The 26,945-nt window shown below is 41.0% G+C and overlaps 4 protein-coding genes across 10 annotated transcripts in view; 1 reads left to right on the top strand and 3 right to left on the bottom strand.

Annotated features, from left to right (window-relative positions):
• Positions 1–17,324, top strand: part of LOC105397590 (insulin receptor) — a 52,887-nt gene extending 35,563 nt beyond the window's left edge. For 5 of the 6 annotated variants that reach the window (XM_048633556.1, XM_048633557.1, XM_048633555.1 and 2 more), the window contains 21 exons: positions 257–416; positions 2,072–2,222; positions 2,344–2,564; positions 2,942–3,116; positions 3,630–3,859; positions 4,147–4,317; positions 4,738–4,937; positions 5,564–5,708; positions 6,170–6,364; positions 7,012–7,172; positions 8,031–8,198; positions 8,486–8,574; positions 8,851–9,010; positions 9,346–9,434; positions 9,937–10,141; positions 10,874–10,981; positions 11,319–11,429; positions 11,685–11,765; positions 12,030–12,217; positions 12,696–12,754; positions 14,312–17,324. In XM_048633556.1, the coding sequence (XP_048489513.1) occupies positions 257–416; positions 2,072–2,222; positions 2,344–2,564; positions 2,942–3,116; positions 3,630–3,859; positions 4,147–4,317; positions 4,738–4,937; positions 5,564–5,708; positions 6,170–6,364; positions 7,012–7,172; positions 8,031–8,198; positions 8,486–8,574; positions 8,851–9,010; positions 9,346–9,434; positions 9,937–10,141; positions 10,874–10,981; positions 11,319–11,429; positions 11,685–11,765; positions 12,030–12,217; positions 12,696–12,754; positions 14,312–14,553 (3,309 nt within the window). In that variant the 3' untranslated portion in view covers positions 14,554–17,324. Of the gene's footprint in view, positions 1–256; positions 417–2,071; positions 2,223–2,343; positions 2,565–2,941; positions 3,117–3,629; positions 3,860–4,146; positions 4,318–4,737; positions 4,938–5,563; positions 5,709–6,169; positions 6,365–7,011; positions 7,173–8,030; positions 8,199–8,485; positions 8,575–8,850; positions 9,011–9,345; positions 9,435–9,936; positions 10,142–10,873; positions 10,982–11,318; positions 11,430–11,684; positions 11,766–12,029; positions 12,218–12,695; positions 12,755–13,306; positions 13,341–14,311 lie in introns of all 6 variants that reach the window. The other variant, XM_048633558.1, reaches the window with a different exon arrangement.
• LOC105396923 (gamma-glutamylcyclotransferase) lies at positions 17,316–18,539 on the bottom strand. The gene is made up of 3 exons (XM_011568937.3): positions 18,241–18,539; positions 17,814–17,947; positions 17,316–17,742 (listed from the first exon to the last, which is right to left on the bottom strand). The coding sequence occupies exons 1-3, from the start codon at positions 18,361–18,363 to the stop codon at positions 17,322–17,324; spliced, it is 678 nt and encodes a 225-aa protein (XP_011567239.3). The 5' UTR covers positions 18,364–18,539; the 3' UTR covers positions 17,316–17,321.
• Positions 18,540–18,830: 291 nt separating this feature from the next.
• LOC105396942 (gamma-glutamylcyclotransferase) lies at positions 18,831–20,394 on the bottom strand. The gene is made up of 4 exons (XM_048633276.1): positions 20,157–20,394; positions 19,692–20,025; positions 19,350–19,504; positions 18,831–19,146 (listed from the first exon to the last, which is right to left on the bottom strand). Exons 2-4 carry the CDS (start codon positions 19,806–19,808, stop codon positions 18,834–18,836), a joined length of 585 nt encoding a protein of 194 aa, XP_048489233.1. The 5' UTR covers positions 19,809–20,025; positions 20,157–20,394; the 3' UTR covers positions 18,831–18,833.
• Positions 20,395–20,891: 497 nt separating this feature from the next.
• Positions 20,892–26,934, bottom strand: LOC105396933 (glycosaminoglycan xylosylkinase homolog). 2 transcript variants are annotated; one of them, XM_011568947.3, is made up of 6 exons: positions 26,318–26,934; positions 26,100–26,237; positions 25,782–26,010; positions 23,010–23,205; positions 22,511–22,711; positions 20,892–21,106 (listed from the first exon to the last, which is right to left on the bottom strand). In XM_011568947.3, the coding sequence occupies exons 1-6, from the start codon at positions 26,609–26,611 to the stop codon at positions 20,896–20,898; spliced, it is 1,269 nt and encodes a 422-aa protein (XP_011567249.3). In that variant the 5' UTR covers positions 26,612–26,934; the 3' UTR covers positions 20,892–20,895. The 2 variants fall into 2 exon arrangements, with proteins under 2 accessions (XP_011567249.3, XP_048489232.1); XM_048633275.1 differs by having other exon boundaries at positions 22,515–22,711.
• Between the last annotated feature and the right edge of the window lie 11 nt (positions 26,935–26,945).

The raw sequence follows: 26,945 nt of genomic DNA, 5'->3' as shown, positions 1-26,945 counted from the left end.
TCTAAGAGACCCTTAAAACATTGGACTTCGTCGTCCTGTCATTACAGGCCTTCCAACTAACATAATATAAGCTTTACCTTACGGCACGTCCGGGCAGTCAGCGAATGCCCATTTATCTGACTGACAAATCCTCTTTTATCACGTTAACAAACGCTATTATAACTCTAGCATTTATCACCGACACACTAAGAAGAAGAATGTGTATCTATTTACTACATAATACCTATATAACATTAACAAGCCCATACCATTCCAGGCGGGCGACGCTCGCAACTCGACCTGCTCGCCGTGCCCGGCGGGCGGCTGCGTGCGCGAGTGCGGCGGCGGCACCATCGACTCCGTCAACGCGGCAGAACAGTTCCGCGGCTGTACGCATGTGAAGGGCACCCTCACTATTACCTTGAGAGCTAGCGGCGGTCAGTATTTTAGATAGTAACTTCACTATGGGTTGGTTTATGGGGAGGCGGCACCATCGACTCAGTGAACGCGGCGGAGCAGTTCCGTGGATGTACGCATGTCAAGGGCACGCTCACCATCACGCTGAGGGCTAGCGGTGGTCAGTATTTATGTGGATTTTATTACTCTACCAGTCATGGTCATCGATAACGAACCCGTGTAGAAGCAGCTGTATGGGTTTGTTTATCTAAGTGGGGAGGCGGCACCATCGACTCCGTCAACGCGGCAGAACAGTTCCGAGGATGTACTCATGTGAAGGGCACCCTCACTATCACGCTGAGGGCTAGTGGCGGTTAGTATTTTTATGGATTATCCCACCAACCACCTCTATATAGGCTTGTTTTATACATACATATAAATGTAAGCGAGGAGGTAGTACCATCGACTCCGTCAACGCGGCCGAGCAGATCCGCGGCTGCACGCATGTCAAGGGCACGCTCACTATCACGTTGAGGGCTAGTGGAGGTCAGTATTTTTGATAGTAACTTGTGTATAGGTTGGTTTGTCTAAGTGGGTAGGCGGCACTATCGGCGCAGTCAGCGCGGCCGAGCAATTCCGCGGGTGTACGCATGTCAAGGGCACCCTCACTATCACACTGAGGGCTAGTGGTGGTCAGTATTTTATAAATTAATCCTGTAGCCACATACGTACATGGGTTTGTTTATCTAAGTGGGGAGGCGGCACCATCGATACAGTGAATGTGGCCGAGTAGTTCCGCGGGTGTACGCATGTCAAGGGCACGCTCACTATCACGCTGAGAGCTAGTGGCGGTCAGTATTTATGTAGTTCTATTACTCCACCAGCCATGTACATCGATAACGAACCCGTGTAGCAGAAGCTGTATGGGTTTGTTTATCTACGTGCGGCGGCGGCACCATCGACTCCGTCAACGCGGCCGAGCAGTTCCGCGGATGCACTCATGTCAAGGGCACGCTCACTATTACTCTGAGAGCTAGTGGCGGTCAGTATTTATGATAATAACTTCTGTATGGGTTGTTTTATCTAAGAGGGGAGGCGACACCATCGACTCCGTCAACGCGGCCAAGCAGTTCAGCCACCATTGCATGCCATATTTTTCTACCGTCGTGCCCGGCGGGCGGCTGCGTGCGCGAGTGCGGCGGCGGCACCATCGACTCAGTGAACGCGGCCGAGCAGTTCCGCGGCTGTACTCATGTCAAGGGCACGCTCACCATCACGCTGAGAGCTAGTGGTGGTCAGTATTTATGATAGTAACTTCTGTATGGGTGGGTTTGTCTAAGTGGGGAGGTGGCACTATTGACTAATTGAACGCGGCCGAGCAGTTCCGCGGCTGTACGCATGTCAAGGGCACACTCACTATTACCTTGAGAGCTAGCGGCGGTTAGTATTATATTTATGTAGATTGCGGCACCAGAAGTTTATAAGCTTCCACATAGGGATTCATAATATATTAGGCAAATAATTCAAGAAATTTAAAAGGACATTTGAGGAGTAAGAAGTAGAGTAGAGAATATCAGTATTTATTTACACGGTAGATAGTTTTTGCAGCAAGTAATTGAAAATATTAGAAAATATTCCTAATTGTCCTCCAAAAGCTACTTACAAGACAAACCTAAAATTTCTTGTTTATTTTCAGGAAACACCATGGCCGAACTGGAGACCTTTCTGGGCGAGATCCGCGAGATCGAGGGGTACCTGAAAGTTATCAGATCACACTCTCTGGTATCCTTGAGCTTCCTCAAAAGCCTCAGACGCATTGTTGGCAAGGACACTGATAATACTGGGAAGTAAGTACATAATTATAATATTTATTAATTATAAACAGGCGGTTCAAAAAACATTTGAATATGCAGTTCAGTCCAACTAACAAAGTTTTCACTAGTTATACATGGTGTGTTATATTTTCAGAAACCAGTCGTTCTACATATTCAACAACCCTAACTTGGAGCTGCTCTGGAACTGGACGAAGCACGGCCCTATAGAGATAATGAACGGCAACCTGTTCATACACTTCAACCCGAAGCTCTGCTATAACCTGATCGAGCCGCTGATGACCATGACCCGGATACCGAAGGCCAAGTTCGACGAGCTGGAGGTCTCCGCGGAGAACAACGGCGATCAGGCTTCTTGTAAGTTGTACATTATTTATTTCGTATTTCAGAGATGATTATTTTGATAATGCTATGGCAGTGGCATCGCAACCACACTCGACCACTTTCTGGTCATGATAGGATGTGGGGGAAACTCCATATCTGGAGGTATACTGTGTTTTCTATGGCTAGGTTGAAGATCACTTCATTAGACCTGATGTTTTTATTAGTCGGATAAGGTTGATATAAAGACTTGTTTCTAATGTTTTATTAGTCGAATGAGGTTGTACGTATGTACTACTATGTATACCCAGTAATACCCTGGAAGTGCTCAAGTACAGTATAGGTGTCGTCGCGACCAGACGACTTCTTTCCGCAGTTACAATCATTAACAAATAAAATACCCATCCATCCAGGTTTCCAAGACATCCTGCACCTCCAAGTGTCCCTGCTCCACCGGACGGCGGTCATCCTGACGTGGAACATGTACTGCCTCGAGGACATCCGCAAGCTGCTGGGCTACTCCATTTACTATATCGTGGCGGAGTACAACATCACGCAGTACGAACGCCGGGACGCGTGCTACGATTCGTCAGTATAAGTTCATGTATAGATTTTTATTTGATTAAGTTGTCTTTTGTTTGCGTGTCGCGCGTTTGTTTTAGGTGTGGAGCGGGCGCTGGATGTTAGGCAGATGGTTTAGTTTGCTTTGATTGTGTTTATTTGGTTAGCAATGCAGAAAAAGGTGCGTTATTATGACACTATGTTTAGTTCGCCCTTTATGTTGCTATTTATGCTTATACAAGTATTAATGTTATAATGTCGATTATTATTGTCAGGATTTTGTGTTAGCTGCCTGCTTTCAAAAGCTTACATAAGCCTAAAGATATTTGCTATTTTATATTTCTGCAATTAATTTCTGACGAATCGAGCCCGCTCCACATTCATCATCATCCAACCAATGTTGGACCGTATTAAATAACTTTTAGAGAATAAGATGCACTCTCAAAACCAAATGCGGCGACACGCTCAAACCATCTCTCGCCTTCTCGAGTTGATGTATCAGCCCCATTCTTGTTACCTCACGTGACTTATCCCTTTCAGATGGAACGTATTGGACGTCACTATCGACGAGATTCAGAACAGTACAAATGTGTCTAAAACGAAGACCAGTCTGTTGAGTAACCCGTGTAGTAACATTCAGCCGTTGTTCCGTCCGCTGACGCATCTGATCCCGTTCACGAGATACGCGGCGTATGTGAAGACGTACACGACGCTGCAAGACAAGAGGGGCGCGCAGTCCCCGATCATTTACTTCACCACTTTGCCTGGAAGTAAGTTAAACTTTCTTCTTTTATTCTTGGAGCGATATGTGATACTGCATTCTTACTTAGCCTGGAGCTACATCTTATTTGTGTATAAATATCTAAAAGGCAAACATCTGAATTCTAGATCAGCTCAGTCGTGGAGTTTTCTATGAGCAAGTAACACAATTACTTTTCTGAGATATAACGGTTGTTAAAGACTTTCAACCCCTCGTTCGTTCCATTTCAACTCTTACAACCCCTTACCCAACTTCCCACTGCTTGTCAAATATTAATCATACCCACTTCACCTCCAGAACCCAGCCCACCGCTGAACGTGCTGGTAGAGAACCTTGACGCGCACACGGTATACGTGAAGTGGTCCCCTCCGTCGATGCCCAACGGAACCCTCCAACTGTATAGAGTGGAGGTGCAGGCCAACGACTACAACCAGCCGCAGATCGTGCAACTGGACTACTGCAAGAACCGTGAGTGGTTTTTTTAATATCATGAAAGAACGGAAGCTAGATTTGTATTACCATCTTTGTAGTAAACTAGTTTTTGGGACGAGCTTAGGTCGGAAATAGAAATAAGTCTGTCATTGGTTGATGTTAAAAGTACGGAACGGAACCATGAGTTGTGGCGCCATCTTTGTGCTAGTGTTTTATAGCGAGCGAGAGAACATAGAGCGTGCTTTTTGCGCGTTTAAAGGGGGTTTTCCGTGGGAATACCTACTAGGATATATATAATAAGTCTTAGCATTCAGTGGAATGTTGTACTCAAATTGTTAACAAAATTAAGGTATTCTAAAAAAAATATTAAAAAATTTGTGCATATAAGTACCTAGATTCTTAGTGACTTACCTTACGTTGCGTAACTCTAAATATATTATTTATTTCATTCAACAGCCAGCGCCTTCGCGAACCTAATAACCATTCGCAAGGACGAGTCGATGGAGAAGAAGAAATACCTACCTTCTACCGGAGACGTTAAGGACGAGAGTTGCACGTGCCGCGGCGAGAGCAAGTCGTCGTCCGGCACCCGCTTCAACTCGCAGGTGGAGGCCGCCGCCGACTCCATACTGTTTGAAAACGCATTGCAGAATGAGGTGAGCGGGACTTGTTATGTTATGTTGACTATAAAGACGATTTTTCATAGTTTTTTTCCAGTATTTTAAGGTAGACCAGGGTCCTGACTCCGACTCTGACGTTGATGAATGACGTATGGATTTATAATGATCATTTTTACCAACAGTATCTTTTATGAAAGATTTAACACCAATAAATAAAAGTAGATACGCAGATTACGCAGTAACTTCGTAAAAGCGACCTTACGAATTTTTTACCAGACCCCTTAGCATGATTTTTCATCGTGAACGTGAAGTAGAATTCATCGAGATATTATGTATGAAAATATGAACAGCGCCCCTGGCGGTCGGTAGCAGAACTAAAATTTCCCTATACAAAATTCATCGTGTAATTTCACGTCACGTTCACGATGAAAATTCATGCTAAGGGGTCTGATAGCTTTAGTATTACATTGAAGTTATCATTCAAGATTTAACGACTTATCGAAAAAGGCCCTTTTTAAAAGTACCCGTATCCGTCGCGACGTTACATTACGTGCGTAAAGGAAATGTGTCAGTCAGAATTGTAACCAAAATATACATCTATATACCACTGCCTACCCCTCCGTTATCATGCACCGTATCTTACACCTTACATATCCTCTCAGGTGTACATAAAGAAGTCCCCCAACCGGAGCAGCAACCGCACGCTGACCCGCATCCGGCGCGCCATCGACAGCAGCCTCGTCATCCTGAGCAACTACACCAACCCCGTGCCCGACATGAAGTCCAACAACGTCACTGACGAGCGAGGTGAGGCTTCAAGCATGCGGCACGAGTCCGTTATCGACGTAGATAAATGTCACTTTATCGCAATTCCCCGTAAATGCGGATTTGTGATTGGTGGAACGCGCATTAAACGAGTTTATCCAAGTTGGTGACGGCCTGGCTATAACACAATACTCTGAAGCGACATCTTCCTTCCTCTCGTAGATGTTCCACAGAAGACACCGTAATGATGCGCGTGAAGTGTGCGTGTTATGAGCTCGCGTCGTTGTTTGTATGTAGTTATTTGTGTTATCTTTGATTAAGATTTGGTTTATGTAGAATTTCTTTTTAGTCTTGTGGTAAAAAACAGAACTTTGAGAATTGAGACCCTTTCGGCTTCCAATACCACTGGTACGAAACCCAAACACATACAATTTAATTTTACAGTCCTCCAGAATCACCTTCTCTATCAAACTCAGTATTAATTTCACCTTTTCCCTTCCCAGGTTTCGTCCGCACAGTCTACTTCGAGCTGAGCGGCACTTCCCTCTCCCTGACCATCCCCAAGCTGCGGCACTTCACGTGGTACACGGTGTCGGTGTGGGCGTGCCGGGAGAAGGTGGACAACGAGACGCGCAAGGCGTACGACACGCTGTGGTGCTCCGAGCGCGCGCACGACACCTTCCGCACTTCCGATGAAGGTTCGGTCACGTGAATAATGCGTTTAAGGGATTTGTAGGTCCCCTTGGTGATACCGGGATTAGGCGCGGTCGGAATGCTTCAAAAATAATTGCGCCATTAGTGTGAGCTAAAAAACAAAGAAACCTTCACTAAAAAAAAAAAAAAACACGCACTCACGCCTTGTACTAATGTACTCCCTTGCGGGGTAGGCAGAGGTGCATTGCTGCACCCACTTTTCGCCAGAGTGTTATGTTAGTCCCAATGTAATAGGGGGCGGGCCTATTGCCATTTTTCGGACACATACAAGACCCGAGAACAAATATCTGTGTTTAAACAAATATCTGCCCCAGCCGGGAATCGAACCCGGGACCATCGGCTCAGTAGTCAGGTCACTAACCACTACGCCATTCGGTCGTCACCTTCACTAAACACACTGAAATAACATAAAATATAGTAAACAATACAACACATAACAAAGAATAATAACGAGGTTGCTTTCCAGAGCGTCAAAAAGGCACCAGCTCAGCATATGCTGTAGTGTAGACAATAAGGCCACAGCGCTGCCACTGTTTATCTATTAGCTTACCGTTTATTGTGCCCAAGTATCTATAATACTATGTTTATTATGCCTATGTACACTGACTAAATACTTATTCTACCACCACAGTGAACGCGGACGTCGTAAAGAACGTGCGAGCAGAAATCATATCTTCAAACAAGACGCTGCCAGCGGCGGAAGTCAACGTGACGTGGGACCCGCCAGACGACCCCAACGGCTTTGTCGTGGCTTACGACATGCATCATACCAGGGTGGAGGCTAACAGTCCGGTTAGTTATGCTTTATGTACTAAGATTTTTAGTTGTGCTTTATGTACTAAGATTTAGGTCTTTTGCTTTTATCTCGTTTGTTTATACAAGTTTCCAGTCAGGTTCTTGTAGTTACTTTCAGTCTGGTTTATTATACTGCACTGTCCAGCAGTTTAACCGAATAAATTTTGTATAATGACGGATTGTTATTGCACTATGCCTATAAATTTAAGCGATTTTGCTAGTTACTGATAGGTACTTTTATTCCTATTCTAATACATATGTATTATTTTTGATAACGGTTGCGGTCGCCCCAAAAGTGTTGAATTATTGTATATATTTGCTTTGTTCGTAACGGGCCAGTTGTGGCTAGGTTTGTACGGTGTTTCTGGGACCGAAGTGGTCCGAAGGCTACCAAGCAGCCACTTGGAGTAAAGCAAAATTTTGAGGTATTTAATTATGTGTTGTATTGTATTTATTTTATTTATTCCTGATTTTGTTCTCCTTCTACTTGTATACTATCTTAAAGGTCTACTACGGGCTACCTAAACTACTTTAGTTTTAGGCTAAAGTATGGGCGTTCCCGCAAATGTTCCTACCTATACTGCTTCTTTATTTACTTAGACATTAAATAATTATAGGTATACCTAATTAATAAAATCCGTCAGAATTCCACAGAAACGTGTTATTTTAATATCTAAATCGACCAACCAACACATTTTTAAAATTAACCAACATAATTATATAAAAAAATAGCATGCATTAAACGTAACAAAGTAATTTGTAGCTTAACCTCTCGCGCGTCGAAGTGATGCAAAATCCTCTTCTCGTCTCTGATACATTGACTATCAAAACCCTAAGCAACACTCCCACCCACAGACGGCAGACGTGGGCCTGCACAGCTGCATGAGTGCAGATGACTACGAGAGCAACGGCGGCGGCTACCTTCTACGCAACCTGGCCCCCGGGAACTATAGTGTCAAGGTCACGCCTGTCACTATAGGCGGGCCCGGGAACGTGTCGGCGGAGATCTACGTGTTTATTCCTGTGAGTTTCATACATAATTATAATCTTGTAACAAAATTGCCCTTATGTCATTAGCCCACGCAGCATGGAACATGTCTAGTGTCTACCCTTTATGGATGTATTAGACCATTGATTTTGGAGGAATTGGACCTACGGTCTCGCTTACTATGTTATGTATACCTTAGAAGGGTATTTAGATAAATATCACTTTTGTAACGCCCATAGCTTGCAAAGATTAAAAAGCTATTGCAATATGCACACTACATTGTTATAAGTTTCGACAGTAAAGTATTTTTGCTTACCAACAGGAGCGCGGGCTGGGCTCGGGCTACGAGTGGGTGTGGGGCGTGGTGGGCGGCTGCGCCATCATGCTGCTCATACTGGGCGGCGGAGTGTGGTACGTATTCTTACTTTCAAAGACTTAAGAGTCGTTCAAATTACTTTGAAGGATCTCATTAGAAATAATTTGATTAGCAAGAGAACTAAAGTAAAAATACAGAATAAGCCGAATTAGGCTCTTGAATGCAGAGTATGTATATCTTATACAGAGTGTTGCAAATCCGAAAAAAAACTTAGAATGACAGAGGGTCACCTCACTCTTTAGGCATTCTATATCACTTTTTTAACATCCTGTATAGCCAATCATTATTAAACCCGATGTACATTCTCGCAGGTACGCTCGCCGCTCATTCTTAACCCCCAACGAAGCGAACAAGCTGTTCGCGAGCGTGAACCCGGAGTACGTGTCCACGGTGTACGTGCCGGACGAGTGGGAGGTGCCGCGCTCCAACATCGAGTACGGGAAGGAGCTGGGGCAGGGCTCGTTCGGCATGGTATGTACTGTTCTTACTACCAAAATGTAATATGAACAACGAAGCGAACAAGCTGTTCGCGTGCTGTTCAACTGTTGTTGCTGGATTTGTAATAGTCACGTTTCACACTCATCAAATTTGGGTAAAGAAATAATGTTTACGGGTTCAAAGTTGTGTATCAAAAGTGTCTCGATGGTTTCCGCTATAGGCGCCAAATGCATACAATATGCATGAAAACAAACCATCAAACAGTTATGTACGAGACCAAGCTACAAAGACCGCAATTACATTTATTTGTATTCACTAACGCTACGGAATTTTTTTTTTTATGTTTTATAAAATAAAATGTTTTACAGGTGTATGAAGGCGTTGCAAAGAACATTGTCAAAGGCCAAGCGGAAACTCGGTGCGCTGTGAAAACTGTCAATGAACATGCCACTGACAGGTCAGTTTGCACACTTTACCCTGCTTTTGGTATCGAGTCCACCGTTTAGACAGCCATTTTTCTATAGAGTAATAATAATGCTGACTAGGCGAGATAAATTGACTGAAAAAAACCAGTGGTCAAGCCGGTTACCCCTGAGCTAGATAACATGATAACTGGTTCGTATCATCTAGGTGCTAAGTAAATTTCACCCCTACTACACTTATACATAAAAAAACACACACACACTCACGCCTTGTACTAATGTACTCCCTTGCGGGGTAGGCAGAGGTGCATTGCTGCACCCACTTTTCGCCAGAGTGTTATATTAGTCCCAATGTAATAGGTGGCGGGCCTATTGCCATTTAACTGGCACATCCAAGACCCGAGAACAAATATCTGTGTTTAAACAAATATTTGCCCCAGCCGGGAATCGAACCCGGGACCTTCGGCTCAGTAGTCAGGGTCACTAACCACTACGCCATTCGGTCGTCATACATACTAACACATATTTCCCCTGCAGGGAGCGCATCGAGTTCCTCAACGAAGCGTCAGTAATGAAGGCCTTCGATACGTGGCACGTGGTGCGTCTGCTGGGCGTGGTGTCGCGCGGGCAGCCCACGCTGGTGGTGATGGAGCTGATGGAGCTGGGCGACCTCAAGTCGTACCTGCGCTCGCACCGGCCCGACGCCGACGCCGTGCCGCCCGACCTGCATCAGATACAGCAGGTATAGTGTGTAGTGTTCTTTATTGGTTGGTGTGAACAGATTCGGTTGTAAAGAGAGATAAAAAAAAAAAAAAAACTCGCACTCACGCCTTGTACTAATGTACTCCCTTGCGGGGTAGGCAGAGGTGCATTGCTGCACCCACTTTTCGCCAGAGTTTTATGTTAGTCCCAATGTAATAGGGGGCGGGCCTATTGCCATTTTACGGGCACATCCAAGACCCGAGAACAAATATCTGTGTTTAAACAAATATCTGCCCCAGCCGGGAATCGAACCCGGGACAATCGGCTCAGTAGTCAGGCTCACTAACCACTACGCTATTCGGCCGTGTAAAGAGAGATGTCGTCTTTAATTCGCTGCGATCGGTTGGCTCTGGCCCTCCAACGCCGCGACCCGCGCGGGCACTGCTCGAGGCGACCTATCTATCTATGTATACAAATACATAAGCACTACATACAGTGCATGCACTAGAGACGAATGTACGAAATGGCGGCCCCCTCGTGATATACATTTATGAAATAAAGATGAGGGCGAGTGGAAACATTTTAACAGAGTTAACAGTACGCACATACCGAGTTATCCAAGCCGCTCTTAACAAATACAAGCTACAAGCGGGCTAAGATTTAGCATACTCCTCTCCGCTTTACGTTATCAATTTATTACATCAATTGTATACTTATTTTTCACCAGTTTTGATTTGACACTTAATTGCTCACAGTTTCGGTATATTTCCAGATGGCGATAGAGATCGCGGACGGCATGGCGTACCTGTCCGCCAACAAGTTCGTGCACCGCGACCTCGCCGCCAGGAACTGCATGGTCGCCGGGGACCTCACCGTTAAGGTGAGCTGCCTGTTTATGAACTTATTTAAAGAATAACACAGTGAGGAATCCGCTATGGGAAATCTAGAGTATGATTGATTAATTGTCCTGTCAGGAGAGAATCTATGTCACTACGAGGTTATATGTAGGTACCCTAAACATGTTACTCATTCCTAAATATGGCTCCCGACTATGTATCATGTTTCGCCAAATGAACTGCAAAAGTATGTGACTCGCTTGCCACTTGCTTTTGGTAGTTCTTTATATTATACTCTACATCAGAGTCCCTAATCAGCGCCATTCGTCTATGATTTAAAATAATTCTATAAATTAATTGAAATATTTTCATAATCTCTAGGTGGGCGACTTCGGCATGACGCGCGACATCTATGAGACTGATTACTACAGGAAGGGCTCCAAGGGGCTGCTGCCCGTGCGCTGGATGAGCCCCGAGAGCTTGAAGGACGGGGTGAGTTCACTACTTGTACCTTTTAGTCCATCCGTCCAAAGGTTGTCTTGAAGAGGTCGCTATAAGCGATAAGACCGCCTTTTGTACCCTAATTAAGTTGTTATGTAATATTGTAAATTATTTCTTGGTGTACAAATAAAGAGCTCTCTATCTATCTGAATTCGAAAAAAGATGCTTGTAAATACTAAGAGCCATTGTACTTTAAGTATTAATAAAAGTAGGAAGATTAACTCAACAATAATCTTGTAATTTCAGGTGTTTTCGAGCAATAGTGATGCGTGGAGTTACGGCGTTGTCTTATGGGAGATGGCGACGCTAGCAATGCAGCCTTATCAGGTATGTCCTCTACTCCTCTAGGTTTAGAAGAGTGCCCAGTTTCTTTAGAAATACTATCGGTGTCTATCGGTTATTAACTTTTCTTTTTCATTTAACTAAACTAATGCAAACTAAACCAAAGGTTGTCTCGCAGAGATGCGTTTTGCGATAAGACCGCTACTTTTTTACTCTAATTAAGTTATAACTTGTTAATTTTATTATTCTTTTTTGGTGTACAAATAAAGTGTATTTTATCTAATATGTATTTATCTAATTTCCCTCCAGGGTCTCTCCAACGAGCAAGTGGTCCGCTACGTAGTAGAAGGCGGCGTGATGGAGCGGCCCGAACACTGCCCCGACCGGCTCTACGAGCTCATGCGCGCGTGTTGGGCGCACAAACCGAGCTCGCGGCCCTCCTTCCTGCAGCTGGTGGCTGAGTTAGCGCCCGCCGCCAAGCCCTACTTCCGACAGCGGTGAGTCAACTAGTCTAGGATGAAGTTCCGGGCATTGCTGGTAGATGGCGTTACAGTGAAGTACGCAGACGGCGATGTAGGCTTTCCTATAGTTTATTAAAGACCCCATGTCTTCAATAAACTATAGGAAAGCCTACATCGCCGTACACTTTGAAGATTAACACTATTGGACATTAGCTGCAATAAAAAATATAAAGTTTCAACACTAACTTGGCCGAGGAATTCAACATTTGGTAGTCTGGGGATGCATCCCCATGCAGTATAGTATAGTACACAACTGCATTATAGCAAGCGATATGCAACGCAGGTTGATATTGTACTATAGGAAGGCCTAACTAAAGTAACTGACAATTAATATTCTTCCAAAAGCACAAACTATTTTATAACTGATTTTAGAAATCCCATGAGAAGTAACGACCCTCCCTGTCTTGTTTTGATTATAATAAACTTGTGTTTTAAAATCTATTATCCGTTGCAGGTCGTTCTTCCACACACCTCAAGGGCAAGAACTGTACGCGCAACAGCGGATAACAATGGGTAAGTTACTTATATGTAATTTAACTCATTCATAAATATGTAATGCATAATGTATATTATTAACATGTATTCAAAAACTTCGAAATGCACTGCCACTACGACAAAATTTTAACCGGCAGTATATTTCCAGTACTAAATAAAAAGTAGCAGCTATTGGCTTTGTCGGATGGAAACGCAATTTTAATGAGTATCGAAGCAATGAATAATGGTCCCCAGTAGATAAACACTAACCTTATAATATGTCGGGGAAAACTATCGTAGCAGATGCATTGTATTGTACCTAATCTAATTACCTAAACATTGCTTATGTTCGTTTGTGCATGGCGATTGATTCACGATCTCTACCATCTCCATTTATTGATATTTCATGAACCCCATAACCGAAATTCATGTTCATCCCATCCAAAAACAACTAAATTAGGTCAAAATTGGTAAATATCAGAAAAATGATAACATTGGCATACCAAATTCGGACAAAACACCCAATTAGACTCTGTTATTAATGAAAAAAGTAACGAATTGACTTGTTTTTCCGCTCGGTCTCGTGTATAGAGGTGTGTACCGCGCAGACGACGATATGAACGATGTAAGTAACTCCGTCTGCATGACACCAGTTGGTGACTCCACGAGGTTAGCCGCTAATCAGTCACTCATTTGTGTTGTATTTCTCTCAAATGCAAATGTGTTTGGTTGCACCTCGAAATCGATATAAATTAAGTCATTACGAAATAAAAACTTATATTACCATACAATACGTTGATCCACCGTAATTATAATCACTGCCCATGTGTTTGGTTTTGGGGCACATAAATATAATTTGAGCTCCCATCGACCTTTCTTTTCCAGAATATTTCCATCTTTCTATATCTGAGTGCCGATTATTTATTTACAATACATGAACAAAAGTTATCGTCTTAAAATATAAGGGAGCGATTGATTGGCGGCTTTCGACTTTTGCGTGGAGTTGTTAAGAATGCACTATTATCTACTTTTGTTATCATTTTCTGAATGACCAATTGACTCGGTGAATTTATGTATCAGGGACGCTGGCTCAATAACCTCTTTGCTTTGCGGTAGTCGGACTAATGATACTTGTGCACATGGGATGTCGCTTCGCGATTACTGTGTTGGCCTGAATCGGTATATCGGTTATAAGGACATGCTGTTTTTCACATCACATGTACACAGGATATCTCGCTTTTTAGCGGAGCTATACTAGAACTTCATTACATCTATCGCGAATACACCTATCATCTCATGCTTTTATTTAATGATATGGCTTTATTTGGTTACTGGGAGGCGCAAATATAAAGGTTACGGGATCGGCCAGTATGTATAGTTTTAAACACGCATTTCATTAGATATATTTTATTTGTACCTACTTATCAGTTAAACACTGACTGTTGTTTATTGAAAATTATACCTAATTGTCAGCTAAGTGATTATTACCTATACTTATCAATTATTCAAATCCGTGTGTAATACAGCACTAAATGTTGTAATACGTGTGTATTGCAAGCCACAACGCTATGTAACGTTCCCCCGCGCACGTTGCAGATGACGAGCTGGAGCTGCGCGGCGTGAACGTGGGCGCGGCGGCGACGGGCTCGGGCTCCAACCTGTTCGGCGTGTCGGGGCGGCTGGCGTCGTGGGTGCGCGAGCTGTCGCTGGTGCGCTCGCGCGCGTCCGACGACGCCGCCGCCGAGCCGCTGGCGCCGCCCGCCGAGCGCGCCATCCACCTCAAGCCCACGTCCGCGCCCGGCGCCAACGGGCTGCTGCGCGACGCCACGCCCTGCTAGCGCCGGCCGCGCCGCGTCCCCTACGTCGCGCTCGACTAGCGGCACACCGAATCTCACCGACCGATATCTACCTCGAGTCCTCGCTCGCGACGCGACGAACTCTTCGAATCCTAGCTTGTAAGCGAACCTAGTGACATGCGACTTTAAGTTTAATTTATGTGACGACTGTGAGTGCACGCTCGACGGACGAACTGTTTAGTTGTAATGTATTATAATAATAGGGAGACTGCATCTGGCCATCGGCGCCAAGTTCGATATCGACTGTGTTGTGCGTGTAAGTTAATATTTATGTACATAGTTATATATTTTTGTTGGACGTCGTTGTTCGGCCTAGCCTTTGGGAGCTAAGCGATATTATTAACTGTTACACTGTCTAGTAATAGATTTCATATTTCGTGTTAAGTTAAATATTGCTAATTATTTTTGACTTTAGCATAATTTTATTTATATATAAATAAGTAAGGGTAATCCTAAACTCCTCTCTGCATTTACTATTTATTTATTGCGCATGGAGTGCGGCGACCGCGAGCCGCCGCCGCCGACGCCGCGCGCCCGGCCGGCCGCGAGATCGGTACTTACGATGAATCTGTTGTTATATATCAGGAATTTAATATTAAATTTACATTGGTTATTCCCGTGAGTCCTACGTTGTTTACCTCAATAAATAGTATGTAACACCAACGTCTTTTTGACATAGCCTATTATATCACTAAGTTATTTCATAAGTTGTAAATTGTATAAAATGTTATAGTTATATGGTAGTTAGAGTTTGTACAAATATATTATTTTTCTGATATATAACGTAAATACTTTTAAGTTTTAAACTAACTTAGTAAATGACGGTGTTCAACATTTGGTAACTGTTCTGATAGCGGTCCGTAGACACTAGTGGGTTGAGGACCACCTCCTTACATATAACATTAATACTTTACTTACTCAAATACTCATATTCTGTGCTCGACTTCATTCATATAATAACTTATTTACTTATCTTACTTCTGTAACCCCTTGATTTCATAACTTAATTGGAAATATACAACCAAAGACTTGAATGATTAGTATGAATTGTATTAGTAGCTGAATAGAAAGCAAGATTCTATATTTTGTACAATGAATATGATTGCTTATTAGTTATTAACTTATGTACTATTACATATTTACCTACTTTTGAAATCCATGTGTTCCGTTGCGATAGGCTTTACATCAATTAAATTAACTACATACATTATAATACTATACGTATATTTTATTGTATGATTGATTTTATTGTATAACGTTTCAGTGTCGATGTAGCAAAAATTTACAAATTATAGGTACTGTGTTTTCATATATATTTCACATTTATACATATGTATTATCCCTCTCGTTGAATGTTAATTCACTTTTGTAAAGTTACTCTTAAAGTAATTTTTAGCAAAAAATATAACCAGTGTATAAATAGCTGTGAAGCTGTGTCTGGTTTGGTCAGTTTTTATGGCGCAAATTATTTACTATTGAATTTCAAGTGCCTAATTTCTGTGACCATGTCAAACTCATCCATATCTTGAATGTATTGTCGAGACCATTGTTGCACAAAAAATGTCCAGTAACAAAATGTAATTTGACTCCAAACGCAGATTTAATAAGGCCTGGAGTCTTTAATCCAGGGTAAGAAAACTAGTGCCTTCTTATATCCAGCCTTCAGCGTCTAGTGACGCGACTGTTCGTTTCACAATAGGGGTAGAGGTACGTCAAGTTGTCTTATAAGTTATAAGTAATAGTCTCAATTTCTTTGATGTTTATTCTACCTGTTGTGCAAAACTAACAGAACGAAACAGTTGCTGCTGGTCGTGTCGCGAGGGATCGAAGCACTAGATGATTGTAGTTTTATTTATTATCAAATGTACCTACATTCTATCAGAATCATTTGTCATTAGGTAAGTGAAGGCTAGATGCACACGATGCGAGTTATGTGGTCGAAGCGAAGTCGTGGCAACTAGCCCGAATATCCGAGCGTATACATGCCGAGTGGCTGAAGGCACCTTGCATAGTGTGCAAGAGATTTAAAAATTCGTTTCCAAAGTTTAGATCCAAATATTGTTTTAATTTTAAAATATGCATTGCATAGTGCCTTTTGCTCAATTTTATGCAACAAAATTACAGTGCACCGCTACTGGTGTGTGTTTGAATTAGGGAGCATATTCTTCGTTGACCTCGCTAACTCTGACACAGTTCTAGTATAGCTGCGGTGAAGAAGCACAGGTGAAGCACATAGGACTGTGTCGCAGTAAGCGGCGCCCTCGCACAACGTTGCCTCCCACGGCGATCCCGCGGGGCTTTAATTTATATCATTTACGCACTTATTGTATCAGTATTTATTTCTTATTGTGATTTCCACCTTATAAGGCAGCTATTATTACCTCATTTTAGTAATTAAAGTTATGCATGACTGATGAAATAATTTCCAAATGTTGAGGTCCTCGTATGCGTGAGACGTGCGTGTGTGTGTGTGTGAGTGTGAGAGTTGTGTCGTCGGGGTAGCGTTGTGCTCTGTGCTCAATTTAGATACAATCTCACACTACGATTGAGATAGTGTACAATTTTATAATTTAATGAAAACCGAGTACCTATTAATAATAATTTTAATATTTATATTGATGAACTGTTACAATTAGTAAAATGTAGTTTAAATATCAAATTGTATCTTAAAATTAAGTCCCGATTGTTTAAATATATTTTGTACTGCGTCAGAAATCTTATACGATTTTCAAATAAAATTGATTTTTCAATTAGAAATTATTTTTATTTACGTCTACATCAGATTTGTTTGATGGGGCAAATTGTGTTTTGTCTAGTTTGAGAGGTTTCCTCGGGTAGCGTCCGGGCCAGTCGCACGCGCAGCCCGGCGCCAGCGGGTCGCCGTATCGCCGCAGCAGCTGCAGCATCTCATAGCATCCCTCCTCGCCGTTGTCTTTTAACGACTTCAAAAACTCTACATAAAATTCAGGCAGTCTACATTTCTTTGCGCCTAAAACCATAATACTTTTCAAGGTTTTTGAAGGCCATTGCTCAAGCGGAATGGGATCGTTGTCTCCTCTGGGAAGAGGATTAACTTTCTGACAGTAACTTCGACACCAAATCTTACCCATATGAGGAGTTAGTACGTCCACATATAGCGGATAGTATCTTTTTGTGTCCACGCCAAATGTACTGGAAAAACAAAATATGATGTAGGTACACCTAACTAAGAATTCAATCCAACTTTAAAACAAAAAACTTACCTATCAAGAGCAATTAAGTCGTCTTTATTCAGTTTCCATATTACACCCCAAAGGTGGGCATTCGCCGTGGCAACCATGGTCATAGAAGGGCCACCCCAATATGCGGAATATCTTCTGAAATCCAGCCGGTAGTTCTGTAAAATATGTGTACTTATTATATTGCCATCTATTGGGGAGTAGCTGAACTCTTGGATTTATATGAAGTCCACGCCATCTATTGGGTAAAACTCAAAAACCAAACTTATATTATTACTTTGGGCGCCCTTGAGAGCCTGAGGCCTATTTTAGGACTAGGCGTTTTATTGGCTGATGATGAAGTGTAATGAGTCAATTAATCTTCATTAAACCTATCGCAATTCTGTATTACTATTATTGTTATGGTTATCGGTTCCATTGCCCATAATAGCATATGATGGTAGGTACTTACGTCCAAACGCCCAATAGTCACTAACTCCGCGGTAGGATTATTCATATGAATTACCTCTTCACACATATTGTATCCATATGCAAAGTATAGGAAGGAGCTTTCATTAAGTATTTTAAACGACATTTTTATTTCCTGGAATACTTAGTTAAATGTGTAAAAAAGAAAGAATTTAGATGATAAAAAAATTACCCTCATCAATGAAATTTAAGAGCCAGAAGTTAAGAATAGAGAGCAAGTCTGTGGGGCCATTGAATGAATTTAATTATTATAAAATCATTGGGCTTGGTTAGTTTCGGTCGTAGTAAATCTGTGTTTTCCTCTGTGTCGTCTATGAGAAGTTTGAGCATTGACTACATATTGACTAGTTTGAGGAAAGAAGACATACAATAAGGACCTTCCAAAGAATAATGAAATCTCAGAAAAATAACGAAATTGTATTGTCATCTGACGCAATCTCCAATGTACAGTCAAGGTAAAACGGTAAAACTAATAAAACTTAGTGCCCCATATTCAAATTAATTCATTGAAATGTTAAAGTGGAGGCTGTGGAGGTATCAAAGAATCACAGGATTTAAAAAATAAAAGTTAAGAAATTATAGCAAAATATCATTTATATTATCCTTCGAAAATAATGCATTCTCCATTTCATGCGATATCTCCCCATTATGTGGTATCAACTTCAAAAGTTGAATATACTCTTTAGGTAGTTTACATTCAATGGCTCCTAGAACAATGCATTTCAAGTAGGTCTCCGACGGTCTTCTGTCTGGAGGTATGGAGGTGTGGTCGCAGGTGGCTGGAGGGTTCACACTCTGCTGGTATGTTCTACACTCCAAAATCTTCCCTTCCTCAGTCTCTATTTTTACTGTTTTTGGAAAGTACCAGTTTGTCGATACCCCTTCTTGCCTGTAAAATATAAAAATATAAATATTTTTAAGCAACACTCTACATGTTGTAACATAGAAGACTCATAGCTTTCATTATTAGAGTTATTCATCTGTAAATTTTATATTTAGTCTAACAAAGTATAAAAAGATTTTCTTAAATAGTGGATTATTGTAGATTGTGCCACTGAGGTACAGAAATATACTAAAAAGCTGAACACATACTCATCTAAAGCTGGCATATCATTGTTATGTAGCATCCACACAGTGCCCCACACACACTTGCAGGTCTTGCACAAGCACCGGTTGTCTGTAGGCACAATGGTGGCTGAACACCCCTTCCATCTCGGACCATACTTTATAAAGTTCACCTGGTAATGCTGAAAGTATAAGGTATCAATGTTAGGTGAAAATAAAACAAAGGGTGCACCAATATTGGTACTAAAGAAAATATAGCTAGTGAAAAACACAGAAAAATGGTTTAATACAAGTTTGTATTTTTTTATATTTTATTTATTACAGTACTAAAAGTAAGAAGGGAAATTATTCTGTACAAATAATACTCACATCAAGCCTCCCTATTCCTATGAATTCAGCTGATGGATTATTAATGTGTATTCTCTTTTTCAGCAAGTTACTGCCATAAGCAAAATACAGGAAATGGTCGGGAGGTACATTCACCATTCTAGCAATGTTAAAAGTCCTTTTGAGTAAAATGTTGTCTAACACTGTGATATGTTGAAATGTGCCTGGTCACTGCAGGCTTGCAGATCTTTTAGATTATATTACTTTATCTGAGGACAAATAGCAGTCAAGTAGATTGTTTAAACAATTTGTTTGGTTTGATTATGTAATGTCTTGTCGTCTATTGTCTTCAGCTTCGTTTTGTAAAATTCCAGATCTGAAAAAAAGTTGTAAGGAGTTTTAAATTTGTCTGCATTTCAATAAATTAGCATTACAGTCAATCTTTCCCATTATTTTTTAACAAGGTTACGCAATTTACATAACTAAAGGAGCTATACATGATGATACCTATTTATGTAGCTCTTTTGTTCAGATTTCACATTTCGGCGACTTTGCTTTAAAAAAGTACCTATCTATAAAGTTTGAGAGTTGCTTTTTTCAGTGCTACCTACTCACGTAACTTAAGACAAAAGCCAGTGAGAAAGAACGTAAAGTTAAACACGAAAGCTGAAAGGTTTTGCTTTGGTTCAAATTGGCCTTGGATATAAATTCATGGAATTATCAAAAACACAATGAATCACAAAACAAACAAGAAATAACTTGGAAACAACATACCCAGTTCCCAGCTGATTGATTGATGTTGATGTCAAAATTGTCAACACACACGAGAGTTCTGTCGAAATGACAGTCGTCAAGCTGCGTTCCGAACATTGAATCATTCCTTTTTTCCAAATCTTTATTTGCACACACCGTAAAACAAAACTCAAAATTCACAAATGGCGGTCTTGCGATCTCTTCCAGACAAACGTTGTTAAACCGGAAATATACCTACAACACAACGAAACGAAAACATTTTTTTTCTTTCGTCATTGGTGAAGCGCCACAAATAATACGAACAACGGTCGCTGTTATTATTCTGAGTATGTAATATTAATAACTCCATCTATTGTCGAGTAGCAGAACTAATAATATTCACAAACCCATCGTTTATTGTAACCAACCACCTAACCCATTAATCATCATTGCACACCTATACATAGAAGGAATTTTAACTATTTTTTATTCAAAAGAAATACACAAAAATATATCAGAAGCCAAGTTTTATTACTTTTGCACTGCCATGCTTGCCTATGCAATATTGGACAGTTGCGTAAACTTTCAGTAACCTCCGTTCCACTGCTCTATAATGATCTTCGGTAGCCAACGTCTCGCCTTGGAATGCCGCCATTATTTTTATCACATCTGTGAGGCTGCCCCCGGCTAACAGCTCGAGATACTGCCAAGTTGATGAAGAGAGCCTAAAATTAAACAATTCATTTTTTTATGTGTATCTTTTGATAGCCAACAGTGGTGGTTCAATATTAATATTAATTTTAACATTTCATGTTTTAGATTCTGGCTCTAGAATAATAAATAAAACTAATTTATTATAAAATTCTTCTAAAATATAACAAAACAAGCAAACAACAATTTAAAAAAAAAATGACACTCACAATACACACGACAATTAGAGCACCCCTCTTCTTCAGGTAAAAAATAAAGGGGAATTATAAAACGAGCGAACAAAAAAAAACTTTGCGACTGATGATGACATACTGTTTTAATAACTTGAGCGGTATGAATTTGAATAAGCGAAAAATTAACTAAACTTACGACAGATACGTCAGATATTAAAATTTTATCCGAGCGACTTTATTACTAAGTGAGCGACTGGAAATACAGAGAGGGCTACTTCAATATTAAGATAGATTCGATTTATCTAAGTGAGGTTATACTTAGCGAACTACTAAAAAGTTCACTTTGAGCAAAGTTTTGTATGCTGCTTTATTAATGATTATTGGTTACTGATATTCTATTTGAGGGCTTATGTTTTTTTTTTGATACGCTTTTTTAATGAAAACTACAGATTTTTAAATGCGTGTGAATTCGAATGGGGGCGGCGCGACGAATCATTGCAGTCAGGTGAGTTGTAGTAGGGCTCCTCATACCTATCAATGTTTCTTAGTATTAATAAGAAGTTTTTTTTAGTTGACTGAAGCGTCTTATTTTATTTTTTGTTCATTTCATTGAAATAAATTCATGCATATTAGGTACTTTATTTTTACGGAGTACATTGTTTTATTTAATTACCCTTATATTTCAATAATAAAATTTCTCAACTAATAGAATAGTTTTTCTTCAAATAGTTATTTCGTATTATTTTTATTTTTTAAATGTGAGCTCATTATGCTCTGCTCATTAGTGTATTTTTCAAAGATAAAATGCCGCTCAGTATAAAAAATACATTTGCCAAATATTGAAAAAAATGCAGGACGTAACGTTGACAGGTTGACACTCAAACAAATATTAGGTCGCTCAAATATTATGAAGCTGCTCATTTTGTATTTTAAGGGCCTGTTCCACAATGTCTGGTTAGTGGCTACCTGTCGGATAAAATACATACTGTCACTGTCAAAAAAATAATGAAAGAGAGTGACAACATGTATTTTATCCGACAGGTAGCCACTAACCAGACATTGTGGAACAGGCCCTTAGTAACTCAAATTAATGTTTGTAAGTTGCTGTTCTGTTGATTTCTCGTCACTCGCAGTCAGTCGCTCACTTAGTAATTCTATAACCCAAATTAATTAATTTTGACACTTAGAACTGTAATTTACAGTCACTCGTTTTATTGCTACCCAAAAATAAAGGCTAATACTTACATACAGCACTGATATAAAGGCGCCAGTATATCTAGCTCATCTGCAGTAGGGTTGCCCAGTCCTTTACCATTGTCCAACAGGATCACTTTGTCTCTATACACCTCATAGTCGTGTCTATCTCCATTTTGCAATAAGAAGTCGAAAATGGACACATCTATCAGATTCAGCAACCTTCTTGTACTTAGAGTTAGAATGACTTTCCTGGAAGAATATGTATGTTTTTATGAACTTATTTACCATCATCATACAGAGTTAATAGGTGTTATGATGTGGTTAGACTACACAGAGACAGAAAAAATATGTTATTTTAAAGTGCATAGAATGCCAATATTTAATATGATTAGATTTACATTAGCAATTTTATTTAGAAAGCAAAAAAAAAAAAGCAATGTCAAAATGCAAAAGCATACATCTCATTTTGCACAATCCAAATTTAAGATTGACAGTACTTTAAAATTAGTGTTTTCAGAATCACTACCCTTAGCTGTTAAGTACTTACTTACAAAAGTCATTATTCCGTTCCCATTCCATTTGTACTTTAGTATTGTAGGACCTCTTCCATGGATATTTGTACTGCCTAAAATGTTTGTCTAAATATAATATAACAGCTCCTTCAAGTTCACCCTTTTTATCAGGGCATACTGTTTCATTTGATTTGCAGTAAAAGCATTTGCCGTAAATGCATAAGGAACTTCCTGAAAATAATAATAAGGTACTTAATACATATTTTATCTCTCTCTCTCTCTCTCTCTCAGCCTTCCGTAGTCCACTGTTGGACATAGGCCTCTCCTAACGATCGCCACCCCAAACGGTCACCCGCCATCTGCATCCAGCGGCTTCCCGCTACCTTCCGCAGATCATCAGACCAACGGGTTGGGGGGCGACCGACACGCCGTTTGCCGACACGGGGTCTCCACTCCAGAACCTTTCTACTCCAGCGGTCGTCGGCTCTGCGGGCTACGTGGCCAGCCCATTGCCACTTCAGCGTGCTAATCCTTTTGGCTATGTCGGTAACTTTAGTTCTCCTGCGGATTTCTTCATTACGAATCCTATCTCGCAGGGACACGCCTAACATAGCCCTTTCCATAGCACGCTGAGCAACTCTGAGCTTGTGGATAAGCCCTTTGGTGAAGCACCACGTCTCGGCTCCGTAAGTCATCACTGGCAACACGCACTGATTGAAAACTTTTGTTTTCAGACACTGAGGTATGTTTTCAGTGAAGATGTGTCGTAATTTCCCGAACGCTGCCCATCCGAGTTGGATTCTACGAGCTACCTCTTTATCGAAGTTGGATTTTCCTAATCGGATCACTTGTCCTAGGTAGGGATACTGATCAACAACTTCGATGGTGACACCTCCTACAGTTACGGGCGATGATGAAACATGTTCGTTCGACATGACCTTTGTCTTGTCCATGTTCATTTTCAGCCCAACTTGTTTAGAGGCATCATTGAGGTCTGTGAGCATTTCGCCTAACTCCTCCAGCGTTTCCGCCATAATAACTATGTCATCAGCAAATTGTAGATGAGAGATATATTCGCCATTGACGTTAATGCCCAGTCTTTTCCACTCTACAAGCTTAAAAACATCTTCCAGTGCACAGGTGAACAGTTTCGGAGAAATAACATCTCCCTGTCTCACGCCCCTTTGCAACTGGATCGGTTTTGTGCTATGTTCGTGTAATCGAACTGACATTGTGGCAGCATTGTACATACATCTCAACACCTCGATATAGCGATAGTCTATATGGCACCGCTGAAGGGATTGAAGCATCGCCCAGAGCTCAATAGAATCAAAGGCTTTCTCATAGTCCACAAACGCTAGACATAAAGGTAGATTATACTCCTCGGTCTTCTGTATAACCTGCCGAAGCGTGTGTATGTGATCTATGGTACTATAGCCTTTTCGGAACCCGGCTTGTTCGGGTGGCTGGAAGTCGTCGAGTCTTTGCTCGAGACGATTCGTAATAACTCTCGAAAACAGCTTGTACACATGGCTCAGAAGTGCAATGGGTCTATAATTCTTCAATAGGGCTTTGTTGCCTTTCTTGAAGAACAAAGTCACTACACTTCTGCTCCATGCCTCCGGGCTTGTGCCTTCGAGTATGACGGAATTAAACAGCCTCCGAAGTGCTATTAAAATCGGTCTACCGCCGGCTTTCAGAAGTTCTGTCGTTATTCCATCATCTCCCGGAGCTTTGTTGTTTTTTAGCTGTTTGAGAGCTATACTAATCTCGTCTAGACTGACGTCCGGAATATCTTCGGTATAGTGTCGGGTGAGTGGCGCTCGGCTGTCGTGAGCACCGCTGGTAATAGGGTTTTGTGTTGTGGTGTATAACTGTCCGTAGAATCTCTCAATTTCTCCCAGAATTTCGGGCACTGATGAAACGGTGTTGCCAGTGTCGGTCTTCAGTTGGGTCAACAGAGTCTGCCGAACAGATCGATCTCTAGCAAAGACTTTGGAGCCCTTGTTTTGCTCTATTGCGTCTTGAATGCGCTTGCAATTGTAGCGTCTCATATCGCAACGTCTTGCTTTGGCGATCTGTCTGTTTAGACGTCTGTATTCGACCATATCAACTGAAGACTGCAACCTCATTTCTCTCCGTTCTCTTATGAGACTCAGAGTCCCATCTGAGAGTTTTTGAGGTCCTCGGTTGGTTCGGGACGAAAAATATTTCGATCCTACCTCTTGGACAGTTTCCACAAACCTATTATTTAAATCGTCAACTGTAACGCAATTCTCTAAACATATCAGGCGGTCGCAAAGCTCAGACTGAAAGCTTTCGGGATCCTGGATTTGAGCAGGAGTAGGACGGAGCGTGGACTTCATTAGACGGGAGCGTTCTATTTTGCAGTTTATATTCAAAGTGCCTCTTACGAGTCGGTGATCGCTGCCGGTCTTAACCCTACTGATCACTGAGACATCATTGAATATGTGCTTCTTATCCGTCAATATGAAGTCGATCTCGTTTTTAGTCTTCCCATCGGGGCTAATCCACGTCCACTTCCTTTGTGGCTTCTTCTTGTAGAAGGAGTTCATCATATAGAGGCCCATAAACATAGTTTAGTGACATTATACATGGAGCTACATATTTTATGGACTTATAATAATTTTGACTGAAAATTCCATTCAAGTTTTTTATGGCTTATAATAATTTTGACTGAAAATTCCATTCAAGTTTTTATGGCATGGCGAAGCTTGCAGCCGACTCGTAGTTTTTATTAAAAATAGAAAAAAACATAAATTTTATGTAACTATTCATACACTCACCATTTCTCAACATAGTCCTCTTCAATCCAGGAGTAGCGACTGGGACCACGTCTCTCTCAACATGAATCCGCCGTATGGCGGCTGGCGCTACCCATGTAAAGTTTAAAGCCATGGCCAAGTAATAAGCAAAAACCTCTGAGTTGTGTCTGTCAAATCCTGAGTATATAGTACCATGGATTATATCGTCTAAATTATATCTCTTCGGCTTAAAAAATATTTTTCTTTTATCCTGGAAAGATTTATAGAAAGAAATTAGTTTTTTTAATAATACCTAGTTAAAACAAAAATACAGGTACAACTAGTTCACACAAAACTTGCCTTTAAAAGTAGCAGTAGTTTTAATTGCGTTCCCTTGGGTGCATTGTCTACAAGGGCTATTTCACCTTGGCGCAAGGCTTGAATAATTTGTCCTGGCAGCCCATCTTTGTGTGGGAATAAAGATGCCTCATTTATCCACTAAAAAAGTTAACTTTATTTAAGTTAGTAAAAGTTAGGAAGGTTCTATTATTTCATGTAAAGTTGATTGATATACCTACATTATCTGTGATGTCCCAAACATTATTTTTACTAACAGAAGAATTAAATGAACTAATTAGATTTGATCTTATTAAGTTAAACTTATTGTTCCTACTCTTATATTTACTGGGTAAATAATTGAGATATTCAAAAATCTCAGTAAAGACATCAGGCAGTGGGTGTGATCTTAGTTTTGGTAAGTTAAAATAGGTGGGCTTTTTATTTACACCATTTAAAGTGTAGAAAAAGTATAGGTTAAGCACCACTAATATGATAAGAAAAAGAGAGAAAGTAAAAGCATAGTTTAGTGACATTATACATGGAGCTACACAGAAGTGGGTACTTATAGAAAACGCTTATTCAAACACTCTTATCTCTAACTTTACATCTTGAGCACTCGCTTTGATAACAATGATTTGATTCTTGATAGAATTGATGATAAAAATTAATTGTCAAAGTCAATTTGCTAATTTGCTTGACATTGACATTTGATAAAGAAACGAACGGACGGGCGATGGACGGGCGCGGGCGGCGGCGCGGCGCGGCGGTTCGGAATCTTTCGTCGTTCGCACCGCGCCGCATTTCATAAAGTACACAGATTACTTTTAATAGTGTCGCAGTTACATGTCAGTCACATTGACTAAAATT

Source organism: Plutella xylostella, chromosome 5 (genome assembly GCF_932276165.1).
Source record: "Plutella xylostella chromosome 5, ilPluXylo3.1, whole genome shotgun sequence".
Lineage (NCBI taxonomy): Eukaryota > Metazoa > Arthropoda > Insecta > Lepidoptera > Plutellidae > Plutella > Plutella xylostella.
Note: the sequence above shows the minus strand (reverse complement) of the source record. Positions and strands in the feature narration are given on the sequence as shown.